This window comes from Neofelis nebulosa, chromosome 8, assembly GCF_028018385.1.
Source record: "Neofelis nebulosa isolate mNeoNeb1 chromosome 8, mNeoNeb1.pri, whole genome shotgun sequence".
Classification (NCBI taxonomy): Eukaryota; Metazoa; Chordata; class Mammalia; order Carnivora; family Felidae; genus Neofelis; species Neofelis nebulosa.
The window spans coordinates 123,513,043-123,538,765 of NC_080789.1; the positions used below are offsets into that span (position 1 = coordinate 123,513,043).

A 25,723-nucleotide genomic window follows, 5' to 3' on the forward strand; every position below is an offset into this window, starting at 1 on the left:
TTTGTCCTAGAAAACCTTGAAAGTAGCTACTCTGTGTTTTAAAGATGGTTAGATTTACAAGAAGTGGCTAGAACACATGCACTTCACAAATAAACAGTATTGTTAAGTGAAATTGTAATTTTTAGCTCAGAGTACATTTCAGGCCAGTATTTCTTTAGTACAATTATTATTGTCCTTATATTTGAGATGAATTTTTCCTAATATTCTAGTATAAATCCAGAGAATTCAGGTTTTTTGCAAATTATCAGTTTTGTCTAAATCAGGGAATGCATGCTACAAAAATGTCACTGCTGTCACACTGTTTTCAATGAATACTTACAATATCCTGAATTTTTAGTGTTTTTTTTAAAATTCTTATTGAGGTATCATTGACATATAGCATTGTCTTAGTTTCAGGTGTCGAACGAGATGATTCAATATTTGCGTGCACTGAAATGATCACCACAATAAATCTAGTTAATATCCATCACTATACAGAGTTACAAAAAGTGTTTTTTTTTTATGATGAAAACTTTTAAGAATGACTCTTTTAGCAAATTTCAAATGCAATACAGTATTCTCAACTACAGTTACCATGCTGTATATTATATCCCTATTATTTTGTATCTGAAAATGTATACCTTTTGATCCCTTTTACCCATTTCACCAACGCCTCCCCCCTCCCCCCCTCCACCTGCTTCTGGCAATCACTAATAATCTGTTCTCTGTGTCTGGGAGCTTGGTGTGTATGTGGGTTTTTTGTTTTGTTTTGTTTTGTTTTGTTTTGTTTGTTTTTGTTAGATTCCACATATAAATGAGATCATATGGTATTTGTCTTTCTCTGGTATTTATTTCATTTAGCTTAATGCCATCAAGATCCATCCATGTTGTCTCAGATGGCAAGAATTCCTTCCTTTTATGGCTGAAGAATGTTCCAGTGTGAGTATATATATATTATATATATATAATATATATATATGTATGTGTGTGTATATATATATACACATATATATGTGTATATATATACATATATATGTGTGTATATATATATATATACACATCTATATATACACATATATATACACACATATATATACACATATATATACACACATATATATACACATCTATATATACACATATATATACACACATATATATACACATATATATACACACATATATATACACATATATATACACATCTATATATACACATATATATACACACATATATATATATACACACATATATATATATACACACACCATATGTTCTTTATCCACTCATCTGTCAATAGACACTTAGGTAGTTTCCATATCTTGACCATTGCAATTAATGCTGCAACGAACATGAGGGTGCAGATATCTTTCTGAGTTGGTGTTTGGTTTTGTTTTTTCAGATAAGTACCCAGAAGTGGAACTGCTGGGTCATATGGTGTTTCTATCTTTATTTTTTTGAGGAAACTCCATACCGTTTAAACTGCTATGCATTGAATTGCATTAAAGGAAAACTCGTCAAGTCTTTTTGGGTATCGAGGCAGTTATGTCGAGAGGGGAGACTCTATTTAAATACAGTAAAATCTGCCTCTTACATTACTTTTCATCCCATTTCCTTTGTTTGTGTGTACAGTATCTGATATGCATTTGAATTATCTTTAAGAGTAACACAAACACAGACTTTATGATCTTAGTATATGGCCATCAGTAGAGAAAAACGGCTGCTCTGATAAATTTGAAATGTTATTTCTTAGCACGACTTCATCAGCATACAGATATGGGACAGAATAGCACTGGGGCATAACTGTGTATCTTGAAATGCCTGTTTTAAAGTTTGGAAGATTAGTCTCTCAGGTCTACTGGCAACCTTTGGTCCACTCACTGTGAGATGCAGGCTTTTCATTGTTGTTACTCACAGTGCTTCGTGTTTCTGGCTCATGTCAGCTCATCTGAGTCAGTTGTGTTCCTTCCATGTCCTTCCTTCCTTCCTTCCTTCCTTCCTTCCTTCCTTCCTTCCTTCCTTCCTTCCTTCCTCCCCCTGGGAGAGATGGTTGTTAAATATTTTTCCAGCTTACTACTGCTTATAAATGTATCATTATTGAATAACAATCAGGAAAGCTTCTCCAATTAGGTTCTTGCCAGGTCAAGAGTGCTCCTAACGCTTTCATTATTATGTGCTTTACCATTGCTTCCGACGCCTGGGAAGTCTCATTTTTGCCACAGGAACCCAGTTGTCCCCACACCACAAGTACTCTTCCTGTCAGGCATGACACTGTCAGCAATGACAATTACTTTGAAGTTGGAAATTGGAAAAGAGGATAGAAAATAATAATAATATCACTCACAGAAAGAAATAAGTCATTGAATGTTCTCCCGTTCCCTGTTTCCACAGATTTTACACAGATTGAAGCGATACGGACCTGGGTTGATATCTCTCAGTGTGAGAACTTGGGCAAATTATCTCTCCGGGTCCCAGTGGCTCATCTGTGAAATGGATGGTGTGAGAATTAAGTGGGATTTTATAGGTGAAGCCCACAGTCACGGTGCTTGGCATCCTGTGACACACACAGTGCTTTTGTGCCCTCTCCCAGTACCCAGCAGGCGGAGTTCCTAAGAGTTCTTGACTTCTAAGAGTTCTTGACTGAGGGATGACACAAGTAAAATTTAAGTCCTTGGATATCACTTTATGCAACAGCATTTTTGATTCAAAGCACTTCATTGCATTTGGATATTATCGAAGATCCTAGCAGTTACAAAATATCCATTTTGCTGGTTCCATGGGTCCTTTGTAGAACAGAGGTGAGAGATACTGTGTTTCCTCTCGCTGCTCAAGGGCTTTTCTGTTGAGAATTTGAAAATTTAAAGTTTTTAATAGAAAAAAATCTCATTTCAGTGAGACACTTCGGTTCTTTAAATGATCCATCAGGCCTCTTTAGCAAAGGATCATTGTAACATTGCTTTATAACAATGGCTTAGGTAACTAAGCCAAGCTGGTAAACAGTTGCTGGTATATTTTAAATTAGGTTCTAGGAGTTAAAAATGGGAGGACCAGTGGAAGATATTTCACTATCTGGACTTTTTTTTTTTTTTTTTTTGTATTTAAGTAGAGAAAGAAAGAGTCAATATCTATTATTCACTCATATAATTATCTATTTATTAGAGAGATAATTAAAGAGTGACTATTTATCCTGAAAACTGCTGGGACCTTAAATATGTCATTCTCATTAATGAAACAAGATAGCATTTTGAAAATACACCTTCGGTGAAGTTAATTAAAACATCATTTAAAGAGTTAATTCATTATTTAGAAGAACCGTTGAAACCTTTAATACAATACATCCCCATACAGAGGACTCTGACTTAAGTAGGTCTGGAAACGAAATTAGATTGCAGTTTTTATTGCTTATTAGGATTCTGAAACCCTCCTCTTAAGAAGTTTAATGTTAAATGTATTTTTTTTCACATTTAAGGTATATACAATTAAAATGTAAAACATAGCAAATGGTTTACAATTTTTATAACATTATTGTACAGCTGTAATGTGCAATGGTAGGTCACTCTCCAGTACAGCTCATCTGAATTGGGATGAACTGCAAATATGATGAAAATACACTGGATTTCAAAGACTTCGTATAAAAAAATGTAAAATACCCCAGTACTTTTTATGTTGATTACATGCTGAAATGAATATAATCCAGGTATATTGAGCGAAATCACATGTATCATTAAAAGTAACTTATGTTTCTTTTTTAATGTGGCAACCAAAATACTTAAAATTGCATATGGAGCTCACATTATAGGTCTCCTAGACGGAGCTGCTCCAGCGAATAATTTCTGATATAGTTAAAACATCATAGGTAGACATTGCCCAAAGGATGCCACTTTCGGGGCAAATCAAAAGTATGCCAAGCGTATTGGGGTTCGGAAGGAAAATTTCCCACACACGATTTGAGGGAAAAAAAAGGATGGAGAAAATCATCTACAGATACAGTGTATAAAATAGGATAGAAAATTGGGGCTCCTGGGTGACTCAGTTGGTTAAACATCCGACTTTGGCTCAGGTCACGATCTCGCGCGATTCGTGAGTTTGAGTCCCACGTCTGGCTCTATGCTGACAGCTCAGAGCCTGGAGCCTGCTTTGGATTCTGTGTCTCCCTCTCTCTCTGTCCTTCCCCCATTCGTGGTCTGTCTCTCTCTCTCTCTCTCTTCAAAAATAAATAAACATTAAAAAAAATAGGATAGAAAATTGATATCTATAAATTATTTGCACATTGATAAAAATTCTCTAAAACATGCTGCTTTGTTGAAAATGTAGGTTTTATAAGCCCAACGCATTTTTCGTAGTCTAAGAAAATTCATATTTTTAACTGAACATACCAGTGAATATTGACTGTCATATGTACATTCAGTACTTGGAATAACCTCGGGACGCAATGCTTACTACGGAGCATGGCACAAAGTAGATATTCAAATATTTGATGAAGGAATATATGATTGAAATAGGAGAGATGGGTAGGGATTTTTATTGGTTTTGTTCATTGATTATTTGAAGAGATTAAAATAGTGCCTGGCCTGCAGAATGCACACAAAATTATGTGTGAAGTAAATGAATGAAGACACACACACACACACGCACATATTAAATAATAAGAGAAAGTATAAGAAATCACCCCAAATAATGTTAAACTAGTTCTTGCTCTTCAAAGGGTACCAATTGTTTCCAAACATCACTATATAGCTGTTTTAATTATACATTTACTTTAATTATGATTCTACTTTGATATTATGTTGTATTTTGCATTATACATGAAGAAACTCCGTGGAAACAGTTGGAATAAGATGCAGGAATTAATGCTTCACAAGTTCTGAACTTGTGAGAATCACTTGTGTTGTTTTCCCTGGCTTAAAACTCGGATGAAATCACGATTTCAGGATAAAACAAAGCCTTAGTGAAGGTAGGTACAGTAATTGGATACTTAAGGTTTAAGTAGAAACATTGATATGACTTATTTAGGAAAAAGGAAGAAAAAGAGGTGCATTCCAATAATAAACTTGAAATTGTGGAGATGTGAAAATATGGAGCGCCTGGGTGGCTGAGTCGGTTAAACGTCTGACTCTTGATTTTGTCTCAGGCCATGATCTCACGGTTCGTGAGACTGAGTCCCATGTCAGGCTCTGTGCTGAGCAGGGAGACTGCTTGGGTTGTCTCTCACCCTCCCTCTCTCTCTGCCCCTCCCCTCCTCATGGTCTCTCTCTCTCAAAAAAATTAAATAAACATGAAAAAAAGAAATGTGGAAGTATGAAATTTGTATTATAAACACCTTTAACATAAATTCCATTTAATTGGGGGTGTATATAACACAAATATATTTCCCTTAATATTTTTCTTTGTTAAACTAGTAAACCTGGGAGAGATTTCTTCACTATGAATTTTCGTAAATTCTAGATACACAGAATATTTCAATTGACTCACGGTAAAATGAAGGGGTAGAAATTAAATTTGAGGCATATGAAGGGACTAGAGTGGGTGTGAAGGTGCTGTTTCTGCTGTTAATTGACCAGGAACTGTGTTCTTTGTAAAGGGTTCATGCTTCAAACTGGTTTAAGCTTCTTGTGTTAAGCTAAGTGATTTCCGCCCACGTACTCTTGTCAGTCTCTCCCCTGAGGTCTCCTGTTCTGCTACCCTCAGCTCTTCCCACTGTATTCTCCAGTGACGTTGAACTTTTGGTTCCTTCAACTCTTGTCTCTGGGTCTTTGCAAATGCTCTTTGGATACATTCCCTAAACCCCATCACTTTGCCTAATTCTGGCTTAAATATCCTCCCTAAGGAGGGATCTGTCCATTCCTTGGTTTCTACTAAATCTCCTTGTTATGATCTCATGTAACTCCCCTTTTAGGAACATTATTCCACTATCTCCAAAAGGGCCAAATTGTCTAGTTTTGCGTGTGTTTATGTAAATTATTGTTCTGTTGGCTGTTTTTTAATCTACAACCCCAAAGCCTTCCCCTTTATTCCTAGGATTTAAGGATTTCCTTATTATTTCCACATGTAATGCATGATTTCCCCCCTGAAAACATGACAAAAACAGTTTTTCTCCATAAACGACTAGGAAATCATTTACTTTACTGTGTTTTCATAAGTCGTGTTCCTGCTTCGGACATGTTATAAATTAATTGGTAGAACATCTATCTCCGAAGAGTTAAAGAATTGCCAACAGTGATCCAACCCCACACTCTCTCTCTGGCTCTTGATATGGTGTTGACAGCCAAGCAAAGAGCTTCTTCAATAAATCCACTCTCATATTCAAGTTTTTCCAGATGTGAGAAATAATTAAGACTTTGCATTTATTGAAGCCTTGTATGCTTTTCAAGAGGGAACTAGCAGCTGTGGTGAATTAACTCTACTCTAGTGCATATGCATGGTGTGTGTGTGTGTGTGTGTGTGTGTGTGTGTGTGGTGTGTGAATGTACATGTATACAAGTACACATGTGGCATTTGCCAATAGTCGAGCGAGATCAGACCTCAAAACAAAACAAGACAAAAAGCTAATTTCAATAAACACCCAAAATTGTTACAGCTATATTTGACAATTGAGAGGAGGGCTTTAGCCAATCAGCAGTATACCTTCTCCCTTTCTAGTTTTGCAAATGTTAAAAGAAAGCGACGAGGATGATTAAATCATTTGCATCTGTTAAAGGATATATATATTTTTTTTAATGGCGAAATCGTGATTCTCATGAAAGGTAAGATGAACACATTTAAGAGATTTTAACTCATTGATTAATGAGGGCACCAGTAAGAGGTTAAGACTGGGTCAAAGGTACATTTGAAGAATGCACAAATATGAGTAATACGGGGATGCTGAAATGAATTTACAAATAAATGCAAAAAGGCCCTATTGACAAGGCGATAATCAATTGCTTTTCCCCAGGACACACTTAATTTGCATTTGCATGGATAAAGCATCATTAGCATTGTTATCGGTTTTTAACATTTTATGCTGCTGTAAAGCAGTTCAAAGACAGAGAAAGGCCAAATTAGCCAGAAGGTAACACTAGATAACACAGGAGGTAATTTGTGTGAGTGTGTGCCACTTCCCAAGTCTTTCACAATTTTTCCTGACACAGCTCACACCAAATTCTAGGAAAGAGATACTTTTGGGGACAGGCAAGGTATTTATGTGGGACTCTTTGGTTCTGGTCACAAGCCACACAGGGGCCACTCACACCTCGAGCTTCTCTCAGCGGGAAGGCTTGTGCAAGTGAGCGCATGATTAGCTAACTTTACTGTGGTTCATACTGAACTAATGTCTCAAGGAAGCAGTGAATTAAACCAAAGTCCTTCAGTTCACGGGATGCCTGTGTTAAAGTCGACTCTGAATGAGAATAGCCCCGCCCCGTTCCCAGTCAATACATTTAAAGGAATAGATAACTTTTGACTTTTGGCATTCCAACTACACCCAGCCGGGACATTGTGCAAAAATGGTTTGCAGCTTCCTGTTTTCCTCCTCCTCCAATACCAGTGTGGATACATAGGTCTCATTTGTGAGTAGCCTCTCTATTTGTGAAAGCAGGAATATGAATCCAAAAAAGCCGACTCTATTAAATCTTATTTTAATGGCGTAATTAGTAATGGTGACAATTATTCAGGTTGCTTTGTGTTCTTTTGATTTCTAATTAACAAACAGTAATGAAATGGCCATTAAAAAGGAGAAGATGGTCTTAATGAATGTAAATTGTAAAAATAGAGTGGGCTAATATTAAACAGAGCTCTTCTCTTTTTGTAAAGAAGACAAATTGCCCAAGAGAGTTTACATTTCTTTAAAAAATTTTTTTAAATGTTTTTATTTACTTTTGAGAGAGACAGAGAGAGACAGAACGAGTGGGGGAGGGGCAGAGAGAGAGGTAGGCACAGAATCTGAAGGAAGCTCCGGGCTCTGAACTGTCAGCACAGACTCGACTTGGGACTTGAACTCTTGAGCTGTGAGATCATGACCTGAGCTGAAGTCAGACGCTTACCTGACTGAGCCACCTTGGTGCCCAGAGAGTTTACGTTTCTTGTGTGAAGAGACGATTTCAGACCCTCATCTTTTAGTAAAGTTCTCTTCTGGACAGATGCCAAACAATGAGGAAATATGCGAGGCAAATGCGAAGTGACCAGGGATTCCGCTGAGAAGCAAGAACCTTCTGGGGGGATAGTCATAAAAACAAAACAAAACGAAACAAAACAGAAAACCCAGGCAACCGAAAATGAGTATCTAAATGGACTGCGAACACAGGCAGACAAGTCAGATGAACCAATTCCTCTCTGACCTAACCAATCAGGGAGAATATTTTGTAATAAGACATGTTGAATTAATTCTTAAAGTGGAAAAACTCAGTTGATCTCTGTAAGTTTTCCTCCACTCAGAACTGCACCTCCATTTTAATTATTACGGATTTTCATTTGCAAGCCCCACTCATCACCGTGTTGGCGAAAAGCACGTGTCCTATCACTATAGAGAAAAGAGGAAAAAGTGAACTAAGTATGAAACGTTTGTCACATTCTGGGAGATCCTTATTGCATGTGACCAGGATACCGATAGCAGTCAAAGCACTGCATGGCCGGTGATGAAACACAAGAGTCTCCTTGGTCAGGGGCTCTGTCCCCAGAGACCTGAATCACCCCTGGGACTTGGAAGTTGCCATGGAAACACATTTGCTTGCACAAAAGCATCAAACTCTAAGCAGATTCAGGACTTCTGTATTGTACCATGCAAGTTAGCTCCTATCTTTAGACTGTGAGGATGGACGATGCCCGTCTGGCCTTTAAAAACATATTGATGTGATAGAGTCTTACCCTTTCAAATGAGAAGACCCTTTCGTACCGAGTGCTTTTCCTGCAGCTGTGTGCCTTTGTTGGATAGTTGACAAATCTTGTGTTTCTAAGGGGCTTTGCTATTTTTAAACTGCTTTGCTTTTGTTAACTTCTGGCAATTTGGTTTTTCGAGTTAACTATGGAGAATTAGGGTGGAGAGGGATTAAAAAATTTGCCTTAGAGGGTGTGGGAGAGGCAGACCTGGGGAAGCAGAGGGCCTTGCCAGAAACAGTGTGATCCCCACATTGCTGTCATTCTGTATCAGGGCATGGAGAGAGCCCTAACGTAAAAAGTAGGCAATGTAAATGAAGTACACGATAAGTAAAAGGGATTAGCGGTTTTTCAGACACTCCCTTATTGGCGTGTCCCAAGGTGAAAACATATATTAAAACACAACATTTAACTTGGTTTAAAAAAAAGAAAAAGAGGACAATAGGGAATTTTGAAACATGATAGCTATCTATGAAGAACTTCCTTCTTATTCCCCAAGTCACATTTGGGAGCTATTGACAACAGAGCTTTGCTGTGATAAAGTGCAAGGCTTTATTTAAAAAAAAAAAAATTATTAAAAAAAATTTTTTAATGTTTACTCTTAGAGAGAGAGAGAGAGAGAGGTGGGGAGAGACATGGAGCGTGAGCAGGTTGGGGGGGTGGGGCAGAGAGACAGAGCAGCGCGTGATTGGGGAAGGGGCAGAGAGGGAGACACAGAATCTGAAGCAGGCTCCAGGCTCTGAGCTGTCAGCACAGAGCCTGACGCAGGGCTCTGTCTCATGAACTGCGAGATCATGACCTGAGCCGAAGTCGGTTGCTTGACTTGTTGAGCCACCCAGGTGCTTAAAATGTTTTAAAGAAAACTACATGAATTTTATATTATAGTTACAGGTGAAAGGGGGAAAAAAAGATACATGCAATCAACAGGAATAACATATGTTGCATGCCAAAGAATCCATTGAGGAGGGAGGTCATCTAGCATGTTATAAATAATAGTTTTTTTTTTTTTAATTTCCTGGCTTATCTTAGCACAGAGAATGCTTTACTCATCATTGCATCCCTAGCACCAAGCACAGTGCCTGGCATGGCAGCCCTTAGTTGAATGAAAGAACAAAGCTCCAGTGAGTTCTGGTCCCGGTGTTCCATTGAATACCTCTGTGAATGAGACAGATGATTAATTTCTCTTGATCTTCATTTTGTCCTCTGTAAAAGAGCGAGCTTTTTGGGGCGCCTGGGTGGCTCAGTCGGTTGAGCATCCGACTTCGGCTCAGGTCATGATCTCAGTCTGTGAGTTCGAGCCCCATATGGAGCTCTGTGCTGATGGCTCAGAGCCTGGAGCCTGCTTCGGATTCTGTGTCTCCTTCTCTCTCTGCCCCTTCCCTGCTCATGCTCTGTCTCTCTCTGTCTCAAAAATAAATAAAAACATTAAGAAAAAAAAAATAAAAAAATAAAAGAGCGAGCTTTTAGTAACATTGATTTCTTCAGGATCCCTGTGGCTTTAAAATTCTGACTCTAAAATCTCAAATGGAAAATTTGTGTTTACATTGCATATGGTGTTTGGTTTTGCTTTCAAAACTTCTGTGCGTAATCTCAACAAATTATTTTCTTCCAGCACAGTGGAGAGTCAATAAGAACTTATTACACGATGGGAAATGAGAAAATAGCAGCCGCTGAAGTCCACTGAAGGTAATTTGCGTGGGGAATGGATGTCACTGTGAACAACACAAGTCATCTTAAGTAGTTCTGGCAGGATGTTCTCCCTACACTTCTAGAAGTTTGTTAGCAAAGCTCATAGAAATGGCTCTTCCCCTTTTCCAAATAAAGATAATGTAATAGATCTTCTATGGAATATTAGAACAGTCTTTTGGCAGAAGACTTGAGAGAAACAGAGTTCACACATTCTGCTCCTTTACGGAACAAATCTAACACACAGAGAATTTCCTTGTCGAATTCTCTACACAGCCATGTTTAAAATAACAGAGTTGTTATTTTAAAAGTAAAGGTTTCCAAATTCATCGGTCCTGGGGGACTTCTTTTTGGCATTTTGCTAGTAAGCAGGATATGTGATGCCATTAACTTAGCCTGTATCAAAAATCATTTCAGGGTACGCCTGGTGGCTCAGTTAAGCGTCCGACTCTTGATTTCAGCTCGGGTCATGATCTCACAGTTTGTGAGTTCGATCCCCGCATCAGACTCTGTGCTGACAGCTTGGAGCCTGCTTGGGATTCTGTCTCCTTCTCTCTTGCCACCCCCCCCCCCCCACTTGCTTTCTGTTTCTTTCCTAAAAATAAATAAAAATACCAATTTGTGAAAAGACAAACAACTATTCTAGAATACAACATTTTTGTTTTTTCAGAGTAGGATAATGTTTCCCTAAGTAATACTTCACAGAAGAATGTTAGTTTTCTGGAGCTTGGGCATCATTAAAAAATAAGTAGGTAGGTAAGTAGGTAGATTAGATTAGATTAGATTAGATTAGATTAGATGAATAGGATTTCATGTTTCAGAAATGCTGGATTAAGGAGAGCTAAATAGTGTTTTTCGTTGTGGGTCTTCTTGGGAGTTTCTGATTTGTCATTATGCCATGTGGATCTCCAAGTGATAGGGGTAGAAATTAGAATACAGGTTTTTCCAAGCACATTTGTGTAAGAAAACCCCTTTTTTCTCCAGAGTATTCTGTGGAACTTTAGCCTCGTGGAAGACAATTCGAGGAATAATCTATACATGATGACTGTTTAGGATATATTTCATGCCAGAATTTTTAGTTTAGGTAAAGCCAAAGCAATTTCTTGAAGAAAATTGAAAACTAGATATGATATCAAGAGAAAATAGCATTATACTTGGCTACTTAGAATAAAATATTTTGAGTAAAGTTGTATTTTATAATTGATTTCATTATACACCGTGAGATTTTTTTTTTTTATGTCCAACACTGTTATGTTATGGTTTTGTGAAACTTAATTTACCCTGTAATTTGAATAATCAAAATGATAAATTATGAGTTGTATAAAGCCTTAGGATCGCCTAAATTGACAATAAAGAATTTTTTTGAGAAATATATTTTTAATTATATAATTGATGACACCACATTATAAATACCATTATAATTTATTTTTTCCAAACTTTTCCAAGAATGTAGTACACATTGAGGAATATATAAAAAGTGAATATTTTATAATATAAAAACTGGTGAATTTGTAAAAATTGACACAATGGGCCGAATTGGAGGAGCACGATTATTATGTTTTTGAAACAATGATGTTTCTAGAATTCTTAAATGATATATCAACCCATGTTAACTGCGACTTCTCATGTTTAATGATGTTTACAATTAAAATAATACAATAGCAATATAAGATTAACGGTCATAATTAACTCAGAATAGATTCTTTGAAGTGGTTCAAAGGGCTTTTCATAATAAATTACTAGCCTTTAATCAGCTAATTTAAAGCTAGTACTTTTTAGAATGTGAGAAGTATGTGTTTGTCTCATAAAAAAGTAACTTAGGTTAATGAAATGAGTTTGAATGATCCAGATTCACTATACCAAACGAGAGCTATGTCTGATATTCCAGTGAAAGCTTTATTTAGATGGAGTCGAGAAATCTTCGAGATAACAGGCTTTTGACTGTGCTATCTGGAGTGTTATAGCTGAGTCGTGTTCCCAGAAAAAGATCGTTAAGTCTCTTTCAAACTATTGTATGAATGCATTAAATTGGCGAAATAGAAATAAATGGTCTCTTTCGGATTCCTTTCCAAGTTTAAAGAATGTTGACTTTAAAAGGTTACGAAGCCGAATTTTGCCTGTTAAAGTGGTATTTCCACTTGAGAGGCTGGCCCTGGCCGGCCTCCGCAATCCTGTTCTATCCACTCACATGCGGTTGTGATAAGGAGAGTGAAGTGTAAGCTAAATTGGGACAAGGCCTGGGCAAGGACATTTCTGCCCGAACACCAGAGACTCCAAGGTCTCAAGGGTGCTGAAGTACAGAAAAAGGGGCTGTCCTAGTGAATTAGAAAAACAAAACAAAACAAAGCACCTCTAGATGTAAAAAGTAAAAATGGGGGTCCCTGTATTTGAGGATGTAAACGATGAAGCTGAAGAGGAAAAAACAGGGGAAGAAGAAAATGAAGACACGGTGAGTAGGAAGGTATCTGCCGAGGAAGGGTATTTGTTTCTCAAAGTTGATGGTTAGGAAAAATGTCTCCTTTCCTTGTTTTTCTGGACAGGTATTCTTTAAGCCTGTGATTGAAGACCTCAGCATGGAATTGGCCAGAAAATGCACCAAACTCATTAGTGACGTAAGTGGCTTAAGTAATTTTTGTCTTCCTTTGCACTGTGTGTATGGCACTATTATGTCACAGAATCATCGAGTTGGGGACGAACATTGAAATCCTCTGTTAAAACACAATTGTTTTTCAGATCATAGAAACTAAGTCCAGAAGTTTTCACTGATTCCTTCAAGGTCACCTATTCAGAGAATTTCTGTAGGGAGCAGGTGTCCGTGTTCCTAATCCAGAATGCTGTCCCTTATGAATTTCGTTGTCACTCTGGCATGAAATCATAAAGCATTGAATTTCAGAGCACTTTCCTTGTGCGAACCCCAAAGCCTTCTTAGTTTGTACGGTGGTGTAATTTGTTTCGGGAGGATCTCTGTCTAAATGAATGGAGGTTTAGAAAACATTTGGGGGATTTTTTGAGGACTTTGAGAAATGCAATAGTTTTCTAAACTATTTCCAAACCAGGAAAACAAACCATATATATACTTGTATATACATAGTGTGCGTTTACAATTTTGGATTTATGGATCACCGAGCGGCATGTTAAGAACTCTGAACTAGATGTTGATGGTATGAGTAAAAAAAGAAGCATTTTTCTTGTGATTCTTTTCATTAACTGAGATCAGCTTCTATTATATCTCCAGGGAATCTTAGGATTGTAGAATTATTTAACACATACGTAATTATGTATTGGTAAACCAGTAAATATGGAAGCTAGAATTCTAGAAGCCCAAGGAAAAAGGGTTGCTCACCAGGGAAGAGCATTTAGATCCTCATTAAAACGATTGTCAACTATTTGCCAGTACAGAGGTGAACAGGTGCCTGGGGCTGTAGAGAAGCGAGCCCAATACTCGCCATTTCCGTGGTAGTGAATGAGCAAAGTGATCAGAATATTTGCAAATGTTTGTTTTCAAAGGCGGTCAATCCAGGGAAGTGGGGTAGTATGCCGGCAGGGTCTGGGCTGACTGGGCTCAGTTCCTCAAGGACACCATCTATTACGGTAAGATTAGGTCATGGTAACGCGTCTGAAATGTGAACTGTCTGGAACATTGTATGCACTCAAGAGATGTTAGCTGTTATTAACTCCTGAGTCTGTAAATTTATGTCTGTATCCATTCTGTCCCATTTTAGATATAACTCTGACTCCCTGTGGTTGGTCAGAAAGAGCCAGAGGATGGTGGGAATCATACGACTTCCATATATTTGACGTGTAATGTAATTGGATTTTAAATGGAGTATTTCTTTGTGCTATTACTTAATAGTCCTAAGCTACCGCGTGTGAAAGTTCCTCGTAAAACCGTAAGAATGATAAAATGATGACAACAACGAATCCATCAGCCTAGTTAAGATTTACTGAGTGACAGGCACAGCAGCGTCTGACGTAGATTCCATCGTTTTTCTCACTTTCGAGGTGAAGAAACGAAGGCTCAGAGAGGTTCATGTCTTGCTGGGTCACACAGTTAAGCAGCGGGGACAAGGAGTAAACACAAAGCCCTTTGGGCCTTAGCTACTCTGCTATGCTTTCTCTCACTGTGGATTTCCATGCAAAGTTTATCTTAGTTTTACTCTTATTTATTACTCTATTATTGCTGATAGTAATGCTACCATTGAAAACCCTAAGTTCCAGAACTCTGGAAACAGTACATCTTCCAGCATTGTTATGTTTTTTATTAAAACAGAATTGTGGATGAGCTAAATTATATAAACCGTTGGCACGGAAGTGGCAACTTCAGTTAGCAGGTGATTTTATTGGAGTTATTTTGGATGAGATAATTTCTCAGTGACTATTTATTTATTTATTTCTGTTAAAAAAATTTTTTTTTAATGTTATTTATTTTTGAAGGAGAGAGAAGCAGAGCATGAGTGGGGCAGGAGCAGGGAGAGAGGGAGACACGGAATCCGAAGCGGGCTCCTGGCTCTGAGCTGTCAGCACAGAGCCCGAAGTGGGGCTCGAACTCACAGACTGTGAGATCATGACCTGACTGAAGTTGGACGCTTAACCAACTAAGCCACCCAGGCGCCCCTATTTATTTATTTATTTATTTATTTATTTATTTATTTATGATTTAATTTAATTTAATTTAATTTTATTTTATTTATCCCTATTTATTTTTTTAAAGTTCATTTATTTGAGAAAGACAGAGACAGTGCGAGTCGGGGAGGGGCATCCCAAGCAGCCTCCTCACTGTCAGCACAGAGCCCCACATAAGGCTCGAACTCACGAAACCACAAGATCATGACCTGAGCCGAAACCAAGAGTCAGACGCCTCACTGACTGAGCCACCCAGGTGCCCCATTTTTCAGTGACTTTTAAACCGACCTGATGGTGAGGGGCATGGCTTTTATCATTTTGCAAAAGCCAAAGCCATGTTATTTCACTTCCATGCAGGAGAAATCAAACACGTGGCAGTAAGTTTTGTATATTATAGATCTGTGCGGCATAGCAGAATATCTTTATTACTTACATATTTAGATCATAGACTGTGGCCTAATTTATATCTGTGTACATGTTCATATTTTGTTTCAAAATAGAATTCTGTGTGTCTTAAGGTACTGGCTTAATTTTTGGAATTTATATATTTACCAAGGAATCATTTGGACAGTTACTTCTTTTTTTTTTTTTTTTCTATTTATTTTTACTTTTGAGAGGTGGAGAGGGGCAGAGAGAGAGGGAGACACAGAATCCAAAGTAGGCTCTAGGCTCCAAGCTGTCAGCACAGAGCCCGGTGCGGGGCTCCAACTCACGAACTGCGAGATCACGACCTGAGCCGAAGTCTGACGCTTAACTGACTGAGCCACCCGGGTGCTCCTACTTCTTTTGCTTCTAAAACAAAAATGAAAAGAGGAGTTCGGACAATCATTTTTAAAGACAAATTTTAATGTACACTTTCTGGACCAAGTAAAAGTTCTAGTTTTTAGAAGTTTGGTTAAAAAGTAAGGTATATTATGAAACAGCCACTTCATTCACTGTGTGAATAAAATGTGAGGCCGTTTTTCAGTTTGGTTTTTGGTTCCACCTAGTTTCTGCCTTTCACTTGCCCTGCTCATATTGTACAGTTTCCCTCTATGGAACTCACTTCCCAATCTTAAAGACACCTGGTCCTCTGAGGCCACCTCTTTTATTTTTCTGTTAACTATGGAATGCTTTTTATTTCTCCAGATATTCCCTCTCTCATTCTCTCTCTCTAGGCCTGTTAGTCAACTATCCAATGAATTCTTTGACTACGTCAAACCTGTCAAACCTGGCTATTGAGCCATCAGAATCATTGATCTAGTGGCCTTTTGTGAGGTGGTCATAAAAAAATACTAGGTTAAAGGGGATGTTTTGGTACGTTTCTTGCAAATTAGGCAGCAAGAGTTTCTGCTGAGCGAGCGCAGCCACAACTGCACAAAGCCTGTGACTCAGTGTTTTGGTTCAAACCTTCCGAGGGTGTTCACTTGCATGGCAGCAGAAAGAACATTTTCCAGGCAACTGGGCATTGTTTGTTGTGGGTAAATCCTTCCAGCGCTGAAAACATTAGATTCCGTGGCTACCCCTCCAGAGGGAGCCCCGACTGTGTGAAGAGAGTCTGGGACAGCAGATTTGCTTATGAGTGTCCCCCACCCCCCCACCTCACAGTGATGGGGCCACAGTTCTTTCTTCCAGGGTTTGCTGCATTTAGCCAATATGGTTCCATTTGAGAAAAGACTTTGTCTGTACTTTTGGTTGAGCGCCTTAACAAGGAAATATCCTCAGACATTTCTACATTTGTCATCCACGTTCAGCCATTAGCTAACCTCATGCCAAGAGACTGGGCTAAATGAACAGATTTAACTCTAACTGTAGTTGAGACATGGCAGGATTCCTGGGCATGGTCAGAGCAGAAGCTAAATACTTGGGGTATCTTATTGATTATTAAGTCATCAACTTTTCCCACCTTTCCCCCCCTCAATTAGAAAGGAACTTGGATGGGGGCGCCTGAGTGCTTCAGTCGGTTGAGCATCCGACTCTTGACTGTGGCTCAGGTCATGGTCCCAGGGCTGTGGGATTGAGCCCTGCATCAGGCTCATCACTGAACATGGAACCTGCTTAGCATTCTCTCTCTCTCTCCCTCTGCTTTTGCCCACTGCTCACTCTCTCTTTCTAAAATGAATTTAAAAAACCGGAAAGTAACTTGCACAGGATCTCGGTTATGAGTGCAAGATGGCCACGAGTAATAGGCAAACCCTAGCACAGAGGCTTAACAAATAGGTGCGGTTTTTTATTTTCACATAATGACACCTGGAGGTAAGGGTCCAGTCTTGGTACAGTGGATGTTGTCAGTCTCTCAGGTTCCTTTCCCTCTGCTTTGTCATCATTAGTTTGATGACCTTCTGATGACACCACTGCTGTTGCATCCCTGTGACGGGGGAAGGAAGAAGGTAGACGAGCAAAATGTCAAGGGATTGTGCCAGGAGGTCTCTCCCCTTTATTCCAGAGACACCAAGGACACTGCTGGGAAGACTTCTACAAATGTCCCCTGGCCAGAGCTGGGCAGCAGGGGAGGCCGCTCACTTGCCAAGGGGAGGGAGCAAAACATGGCTGGTTTAGAGCAATTCGTCCTCTGACACTCAGACAGGGGCCTGGCTACTCTCATAAATACATTTGAGTTCTGTTATTGGGAAAGAAAGGGGTCGCATAGGCAATCTAGCCAATAAATGGGGCCATGGCCATATTAGGAAGTAGCTGTCGACTCAGTGTTTTATTTCCCCTAGGATTTTGTGTCCCTTATAGGTGTAGTTCCCTTTCTTCTAGCTTTTTCTACGATCCCGGTATAGGAAGGCTAACAATACGTGACATTCTTTAGATAAAACTTTAAGTCATTTGCTTCTTGTCACTCATGTTGTAAAATTCACTACAAGTACAATATGAGTGTCCATAAGCAAATCATACGTGTCCATGTGTGTGTGTGTGTGTGTGTGTGTGTGTGTATCTTTTCAATAAAGACCAAAGAAAGGAACGGGGATCCCACTTAAGACTGAACCATTTGCCTGCACAGCGAAGGAAGGAAGCACTTCACCCTTATCCTGTGTGCTTGTCCTGAACATTCTGCTCAGGTCAGAGCTTATCGGGAGGCCCGTAGCCATAGTGCATACCACTGCAGTGAAGAATGTGGTGGCAAAAGATAAAAATAATGAGCCAAACTTAAGCCTAATGATAGGTTCTTTTCTCTCACACTTAATTATATAACGGGGCTACTTTTTTTTTTTTTTCTCCTTATGATCAAAATAGCCTACTATTTATCATACTGCCATTAACGGTTTAATTACTGGTGGCTGAGGAGGGTGATTTGCAGAGACCTAAAATTATGGCTAATCTCTTAGAAGAAAAAAGGTAATTTAGTGCTCAGATAAGATAAATATGTTCCAATGTTGATTTCAGGAACAAAGCAAATGTTTAATGCGGTAGGCGTCTGATACCTGGGTCGCAGCCGTGAGACACGGTATTTTGAAATAACTTTACTTAGTATGTTCATATCTGGTCGTACCCCAGGTCAAATTACGTCCCTCACATCAGGTTGACACGTGGTAATATCTCTAGGTAATGCTAATGTGCAAGAGCAGTGTTAGTCGTGTCCTTGAGGAACCAGGTAGGTATTCAACTGAACTTCACTTTTAGCTTCTAATTAGGGAGACCATGTAATGTGTGATCCGAACTGGGACATGTTTTTCAGCCAAAGCGTTTACAGTGTTGGGTAGCCAAACATGACTTTATTATAGGGTGATGCAACCTGTAGCAAATTACCTTCATCCTCTCAACTAGTCATAAATTTTGCCTCGCCAGTTTTCAGATCGGGTGGCAACTGGTGTGGCAGGGCGGACAGGGCCTTGTCCACAGATCCTGACTTCTTTTCAGCTCATGTGTTCATGCAGGGTCTACCCGCAGAGTGACAATTCTGGCCCCTCCTTAAGGGGAAAGGACTGACTCATTTTACTGCGGGAGGTGGGGGGGGTGAGAGAACAGATGCGCGTGCTCAGCTCAGCCTCTCTGGCCTTTGTCTCAGGCACCTGCCTGCCCGTGGCATTCTGGAGTGGTCTCCTCCACCAGGTGGCAAGCTTTCAGGGCACCGGCTGCTCCTGTCGGGGGAGGGGAGGCAGCTGGGGAGGCCTGTGGGTGCTCATAAATTCGGTAAGTTTGATTTGAGCAGAATTAATCAGTAAAGGAAGCTCATCGTGGCCACAGTTTGAGCCCCTTCCTCTAATCCAGCACGGAATGATGCTAACGGGAACCTCCACTTCTTTGGTTTCTGCCGCTCCTTGTTAATTGGTTACATCCCTCCCGATGGCTACTTGTTCTAAGCCTAGAGGTAGGCAGCTAAGTTTCTGTTTGATTGTAGGCTTAACTGTGTCGTCAGGGGCTTGAAAGTAACGATAAACTAGGACACCTGTCGAATGAAAGAGGAGTGTGTGGTAATAGGCTGAGCAAGCCCGGCAGACAGGACCCACGGTCAACGGGAGTCCACCAACGTGACCCTTGATGATAACGGGATGCTTACTTACTTAAGCAACAGTCTTTCCGTCCTGTGTCTCATCACCCTTGCAGGTCTGTGTTAGATACTTGTGTATGTGATTTGGCTGGTGTCGAGCATTATTCCTCATTTGAGTATTTCCTTCAGAAAACGGGCTTTCTCAAGTAATTCTCATTCTCCTGTTCAAAAAAGGACCATTCAAATGGTTTTTCCTCTTTCTTGTCTTATGTCAGTTATTCTCTCTTTTAGATTCATTATAAAGAAGAATATAAAAAGTTTAAGGACAAGTGTACATTTGTGCCTGACACGCCCATGCTAAACCATGTAAAAAATATTGGTGCTTTTATTTCTGAGGTAAGGCACCCAAACTTTCAGAATGGCTTGCATTTTCATTTTCTGTTTGTGTAGATAAAAGTCTATGCGTTAAAATTAGAGAATAATAGTTTTGAGAGCACCACTGAATGTTGGCAATATCTATATAATCATGTCATTCTACACACAATGTCAATTAACTCTAAGGTTGACATATTTTATTATATATGTCTCTATTTTGAGTCCAGCTCTTTCATATGTATGTAGGATTACTCTTGAAAAGAAAGATTTTATTCAATAGGTAGAAAGTCCTGGAAAAATTGTTTTAGAAGTTCCATTATTTTATTTCCGGAGAGGTGTATTAGATATAAATTGTTGAATATCATTTTGAAAATCAGTAAAATTTACCAGCTGATTCTATACAATGTAGTGTCCTTGGTAAGTAATTTTAAATCAATTTCAACCATTTTTGAGTAGGATCAGTTCAACAGAGACACTTACGAAATCACAGAGTGAGAAATGCACTCCATTCATTTTCCAGCTGAAAAATCATATAGTCTCTTTCTGAGAGCATTTCAAGCTACAGTTTATTCTGCATTATAAAGCACACTATTAACAATGATATCTGTGAGAAGGCATTTCTGTAGTCTGTGACTAGATCACTTAGAAAAGATAAATGTGAAACGAGGATGAGTGAAATCGTATTGTAATTGACTGACCTCTAGTGTTTCGTCAACTATGTTGGAAAAAGATCAACATGATGTTCTTGGGATTATTTTCCCTCACGTGAAAACATTTTGGGAACTGGCAAATTTTCTTTTATTAAACACCCAACTCCAAAGAGTCGTGAGAACACGAGGTTTACACCTTGTCTACGCTTGATAAACCCACGCTCAAATCTAGCCCCGAGTGGGAGCTATAGAGTGTGGAGAAACGTGGTTTGGTTTGTTGGCGTTAGCTGTTATTTCTCTGGTGCAGAGACTCTCTTGATGTCTTTAATTCCTGATGGATTCTTTTTCCTGAAGGAGTTAACTGCAGAGCAAGGAAAAAAGGAAAAAAAAAAGGAAGTGGACAATCTGTTGTGTTACTTTGAACCTAATCTTCCTGAGGGAGACGGTGAATGAAATGAGTCTTTCTTTTTATGAGTAATGAATGTTTGGGATCACATTCATTAGTCGTGTGCAGATTGGAGGTGGGAAGGCACAGAAACAGCACCCTCACCGCCCCCCCACCCCAATCCCTCCTGCAGTCGTGGTAGAAGGAGGTTAAAAACATTTGAATAAAGGAACACTGTGCATTTGGGTTCTAGACAGTACACTCTAACAACTTGTGTTTTCTGGAATAGCTCACTTGTCTCATTTTTCTCATGTTTTTCTTTGCTGATCAAACATTTGAAACTCTCAATATATACAAACAGATTTACTTTTAGAAATGTGCACGGGTTTAAATAGAAAAATAGTCATTATTTCCTTGAGCGTCTCATTTAAAGCTTTGTCCGCGATACATTGGATTTATCTCTCTTCGGAATATGTTCTTCAGCCTAGTATCTAAGGTTCAAATGGTCTTCGGGTTTTTAAATTAATTCTGTTCCTGAAGAAAGTTGCCTTTTATTCTCTTTCAATATTCACAGTGAAAAAAAAAGTAATACTTATTTTTTTTCCCTTTTTCCCCCTCTGTAGGCAAAATACAAAGGCGCCATTAAGAAGAATCTTTCCAATTCTCTGTATAGGCAGATGCCAGCCACAATTGATAGTGTCTTTGCAAGAGAAGTTACCCAGCTTCAGAGTGAGGTGTGGTTTTCCTAAATTGTTATAATTTTATATATATATATATATATATATATATATAAAATTGTATATATTATATATTATATTTATTATGTTTATAATTATATATTATTTATTATATATAATTATATATATTAATCATAGACATATATGAGTTTAACTTAATATAATTAGTATCTTAAAATATATTAATATTTAAAATATTTAAAATGTATACTTAAATATATTTAGCAAAAAGGTTGTTTATCTTGGGTCTCACATACTGAATGAAAATTAGAAGCTGCTCATTGATGTGCTGTCACCAGTCACTGGTGGAGTTACAGAACATGAAAAGGACAGGCAAATCTGTCATCACCCGATGCTGTTTCTCCTAATCCCAGTCACAACTCTTAATAGAGAAAAGTGTAATCTAATTAGGACAGCTTACTTAGGTTGACATCTTACAGCAAATATTAAAGGGTTAATGGTTAAATTCAGAATCCACAGGCCTGTGCTTCCTCAGTTAGGCAAGTGGTTCCTAAATTTCCTTGTCCGTGGATTATGGTTTCCATGTAGAGTACCTCAGCTGGAAGTGGCCATTTCAGTGGTTGCACGGTGCAGGGGAAATTAAGGACTGTCATCCTATAAGCCCCTTTTGAATCCAGAAGAGTAATTCCCCCCTTTTGTACATCGAGACATAAGGAATACGTAATGCATTTCATTTGTTGTATTTCTTAAAATAGAACTTCAAAATAGAGTATTCCACCTCTCTCTCACCCACTTACCGTTTCGTTTTCTTCATAGCACGGTTTGTTTGTTTGTTTTTTTAATGTTTTAACTTCATTAATCTGTTACTGGTTCCCTAAGTGACATGAGAGCGGGGACCTCACATGTCTTGTTCTCTGTTCTACCCCCGACCTTAGAATATTCCTTGGCAGACAGGGGGATATTCAGTAAATACTTGTAAAATGGATTTTGTTGAACTTGTTGATTCCTTTGGTAAGGAAATGTTTCCTTTTACATAGTTCATACGTAAACTTTATGCTACATTTTAGGTTAAAAATAATAGTGAACACATAGATGTGCTTCCTGTGTGTCCGGGGCCGTTCTCTGCAGATATTTGCATCACATAATCCCCATAACTATACTCTGTGAGATAGTCTCACTTCGGAGATGTGGAACCTGAAACAGAGGAGCTAAGGAACTTACCTGAGCTCACACAGCCAATAAATGGCAAAGCCAGCACATGAATGTGGATCCAGGGTCTGGGTTGTTAACCACACACTGTTATCACCTCTTTTTACCACTGTTTTTCGTATTCAAAAAGTTTACTTCTTCCTTCGGAATCTTTTTAAAGTAGAGGATAATTTAAAAATAGTCTGAAAATAAAGTGCTCTTGAAAACGGCTGAACATCGTTATCTTTTGCAGAACATTTCTAAGTACCTGATTATTACAAATTTAAATGTCTGCTGTGTACTCAGCTTAGCAGTTAGCGAACCTCAGCTGCACAACACGAGGCTAAAAATATATGATATCAGGGTTTGGCATGGCTGACCATGACTAATGTGCCCCCTTTTTTTCCTTGCCAACATCTGATCACCTACCCACTTACTGATAATACAGACTACTCTGTAAAGCAAATCAGTACAACACTTGATATGGGACAAACAACAGTTATACAAGAGAGGAAGAATATTCTTTTTCTAAAAAAATTATGTTTATTTTTGAGAGAGAAAGGCAGGGTGCAAGTGGGGAGGGGCAGAGAGAGGAAGACACAGAATCTGAAGCAGGCTCCAGGCTCTGAGCTGTCAGCACAGAGCCCAACGCGGGGCTCGGGCACACGAACCACGAGATCATGACCTGAGCCGAAGTCGGATGCTTAACCGACTGAGCGCCCCAGGAATATTCTATTCTTAGTTTTATACTTGGGAAGGTAACATTGTCAGATATTTACATCCTCACTGCTATGAAAATGTACAACTTTTCTCACCTTGTTATGGCAGAAACAGAGCTATAGTACATAAACACATGCAACATAGAGCTTAACGTGAAAGATAATCCATAGTGTATATTGTAGAATCTTTTTTTCCCCCCAGAATAAGTTGTCACTTACATCGTTAACATGTGTTATATGCATAGCACATGTTATAGAGAGTGTGCACCCTGGGAAAGACATGTATGTGCCCCCAGCACTGCCCACTATTATAATTAATCACTGAACTTGTGAGGAAGAAAAAACCTGCATTCTGGATAAAGCATCTATTTCAATGGAATAATGTAATGTAATAACCTTTCAGTGTGATGTAATCACATTTCTTGAGATTTGTGTAAATCAGTTTTATTGTTGTTAACATTAAAGTTCTCAGAGCTTACCGGGTAATAAGACTGGCAAGAAAGTAAAACTATTTGACAGTGTCTGAAAAAATTAAACAACTAAGCCTTTACTGTGTCCAGATAGTATCAGATTTGTGGTAGGCTAAATTAGAGTATTAGACAGATTCTGGAAGTTCATGGTGTTCTGGGTTCTAATGAAAAGTCTCCTTAAACTTAGGACACTGGATCAAAATATTATCTTAAAATCAATTTGCAGACATTGTCGGATGCTTTCATTCAAACTGGAATAAGGTGAGATTAGCTAGATTAATGCTCCTTATAGAAAACGACTAAGAGGAAGAAATATCTTTTAAAAAAAGAGAGAAAGATGTAGAGGGTTTTGGATGCCATTTTATTAGATATCCTCCCCACCCACCCCTTACAAATTTTATGAATGAAGACCACAAAGAAAGTTTCTGGAAATGCATGGACCATGCCATGGAATGGTGAGATCCTTCTCACCAGGGCTTTTTCACGCAGGGGCTCAATAATCTCTTATCACAGAAGTAATACAGGCTACTCAGGTGTCTGAACTCAGGAGATGTTTGACAGCCTACATTTTATCTGTAGTGGCTACAGGGTCCCGCCTCAGGAGCCTCTGAGGTGTCTATGCTATGGGGTTAGAAGTGCCATTTACCCAGACAGTAGTTCTAAAATCTACTGGAAGTTAGAAATGTATACAGATCTCATGCATATATGTGACATAAATATATACTATCTTATCAAATGTATAGAATAAACGTATACACTACTTTTATAAACATATTTATATATACGTGTATAAGACTATTGCAAGGTGGGGCACCTGGGTGGCTCAGTCAGCTAAGCACCCAACTCTTGGTTTTGGCTCAGGTCACGATCTCACGGTTTGTGGGATCAAGCCCTGCATCGGGCTCTTGGCTAACAGAGCAGAGCCTGCTTGGAAATCTCTCTCTCTCCCCCTGTCTCTCTGCCCCCTCCCTGGCTCTCTCTCTCTCTCTCTCTCTCTCTCTCTCTCTCTCTCAATAAATAAATAAACATTAAAAAAAAAAGACTATTGCAAGTTGTCCTCCATTAGTTAGGTGTCCAGTACCAAAGTGACTTTAATTCTCAAGGTATGAAGAAAACAGTGTTAATTTAGGGAGATGCCACACCATAATGACAAATCCTATGAAATCAAATTTATCGGAAAATTGATTGGCTTGACATAATTTTCCATTAGCTACTCTAAGTATGAAAATTAATATGATAAATTAAAGTTCGGCTGCCTCCAATTTGATGTAATCTTAATTCTAAACTGGTGCTTAGTGGCAGCTATAAATGAAATGACTTTTAATGCTGCAGGGAGAAAATTACACAGCCTTTTAAAGAAAGGGTTCTTTTTAAAATTGTGCTTGATGACTCGCCATTTCTATGATAACCCACTAAATGATCAGCTGCATTGGTTATGTTTATAAAGTCACAAGTAATACAAATTAAACCAGGCACCCAGAAAAAAGGAAATAGTACATGCTGTCTCCTTTTATTTAAGAAGAAGAAACAAATCTGATAAAAGTTTCTTCTTGGCTTAATAGACCTGGCCACCCATTAAACTCTTCCTCCTTTCCCCCAAAGTTATAATATAGAATGTAATGAAACTGACATAATGGTCTTTGTCGACTTAAATGGTGGTTCTTAATGGGTTTCCTGTTTAACATAAC

At 38.7% G+C, this 25,723-nt stretch overlaps 1 protein-coding gene across 1 annotated transcript in view; it reads left to right on the plus strand.

Moving 5' to 3' along the window:
* The first annotated feature begins 12,742 nt into the window (after window positions 1–12,742).
* Window positions 12,743–25,723, plus strand: part of NEBL (nebulette) — a 111,003-nt gene continuing 98,022 nt past the window's right edge. Inside the window, 4 exon segments of the mRNA XM_058681753.1 lie at window positions 12,743–12,962; window positions 13,054–13,125; window positions 19,842–19,946; window positions 21,584–21,694. Coding sequence (XP_058537736.1) covers window positions 12,885–12,962; window positions 13,054–13,125; window positions 19,842–19,946; window positions 21,584–21,694 — 366 coding nt within the window. The 5' untranslated portion in view covers window positions 12,743–12,884.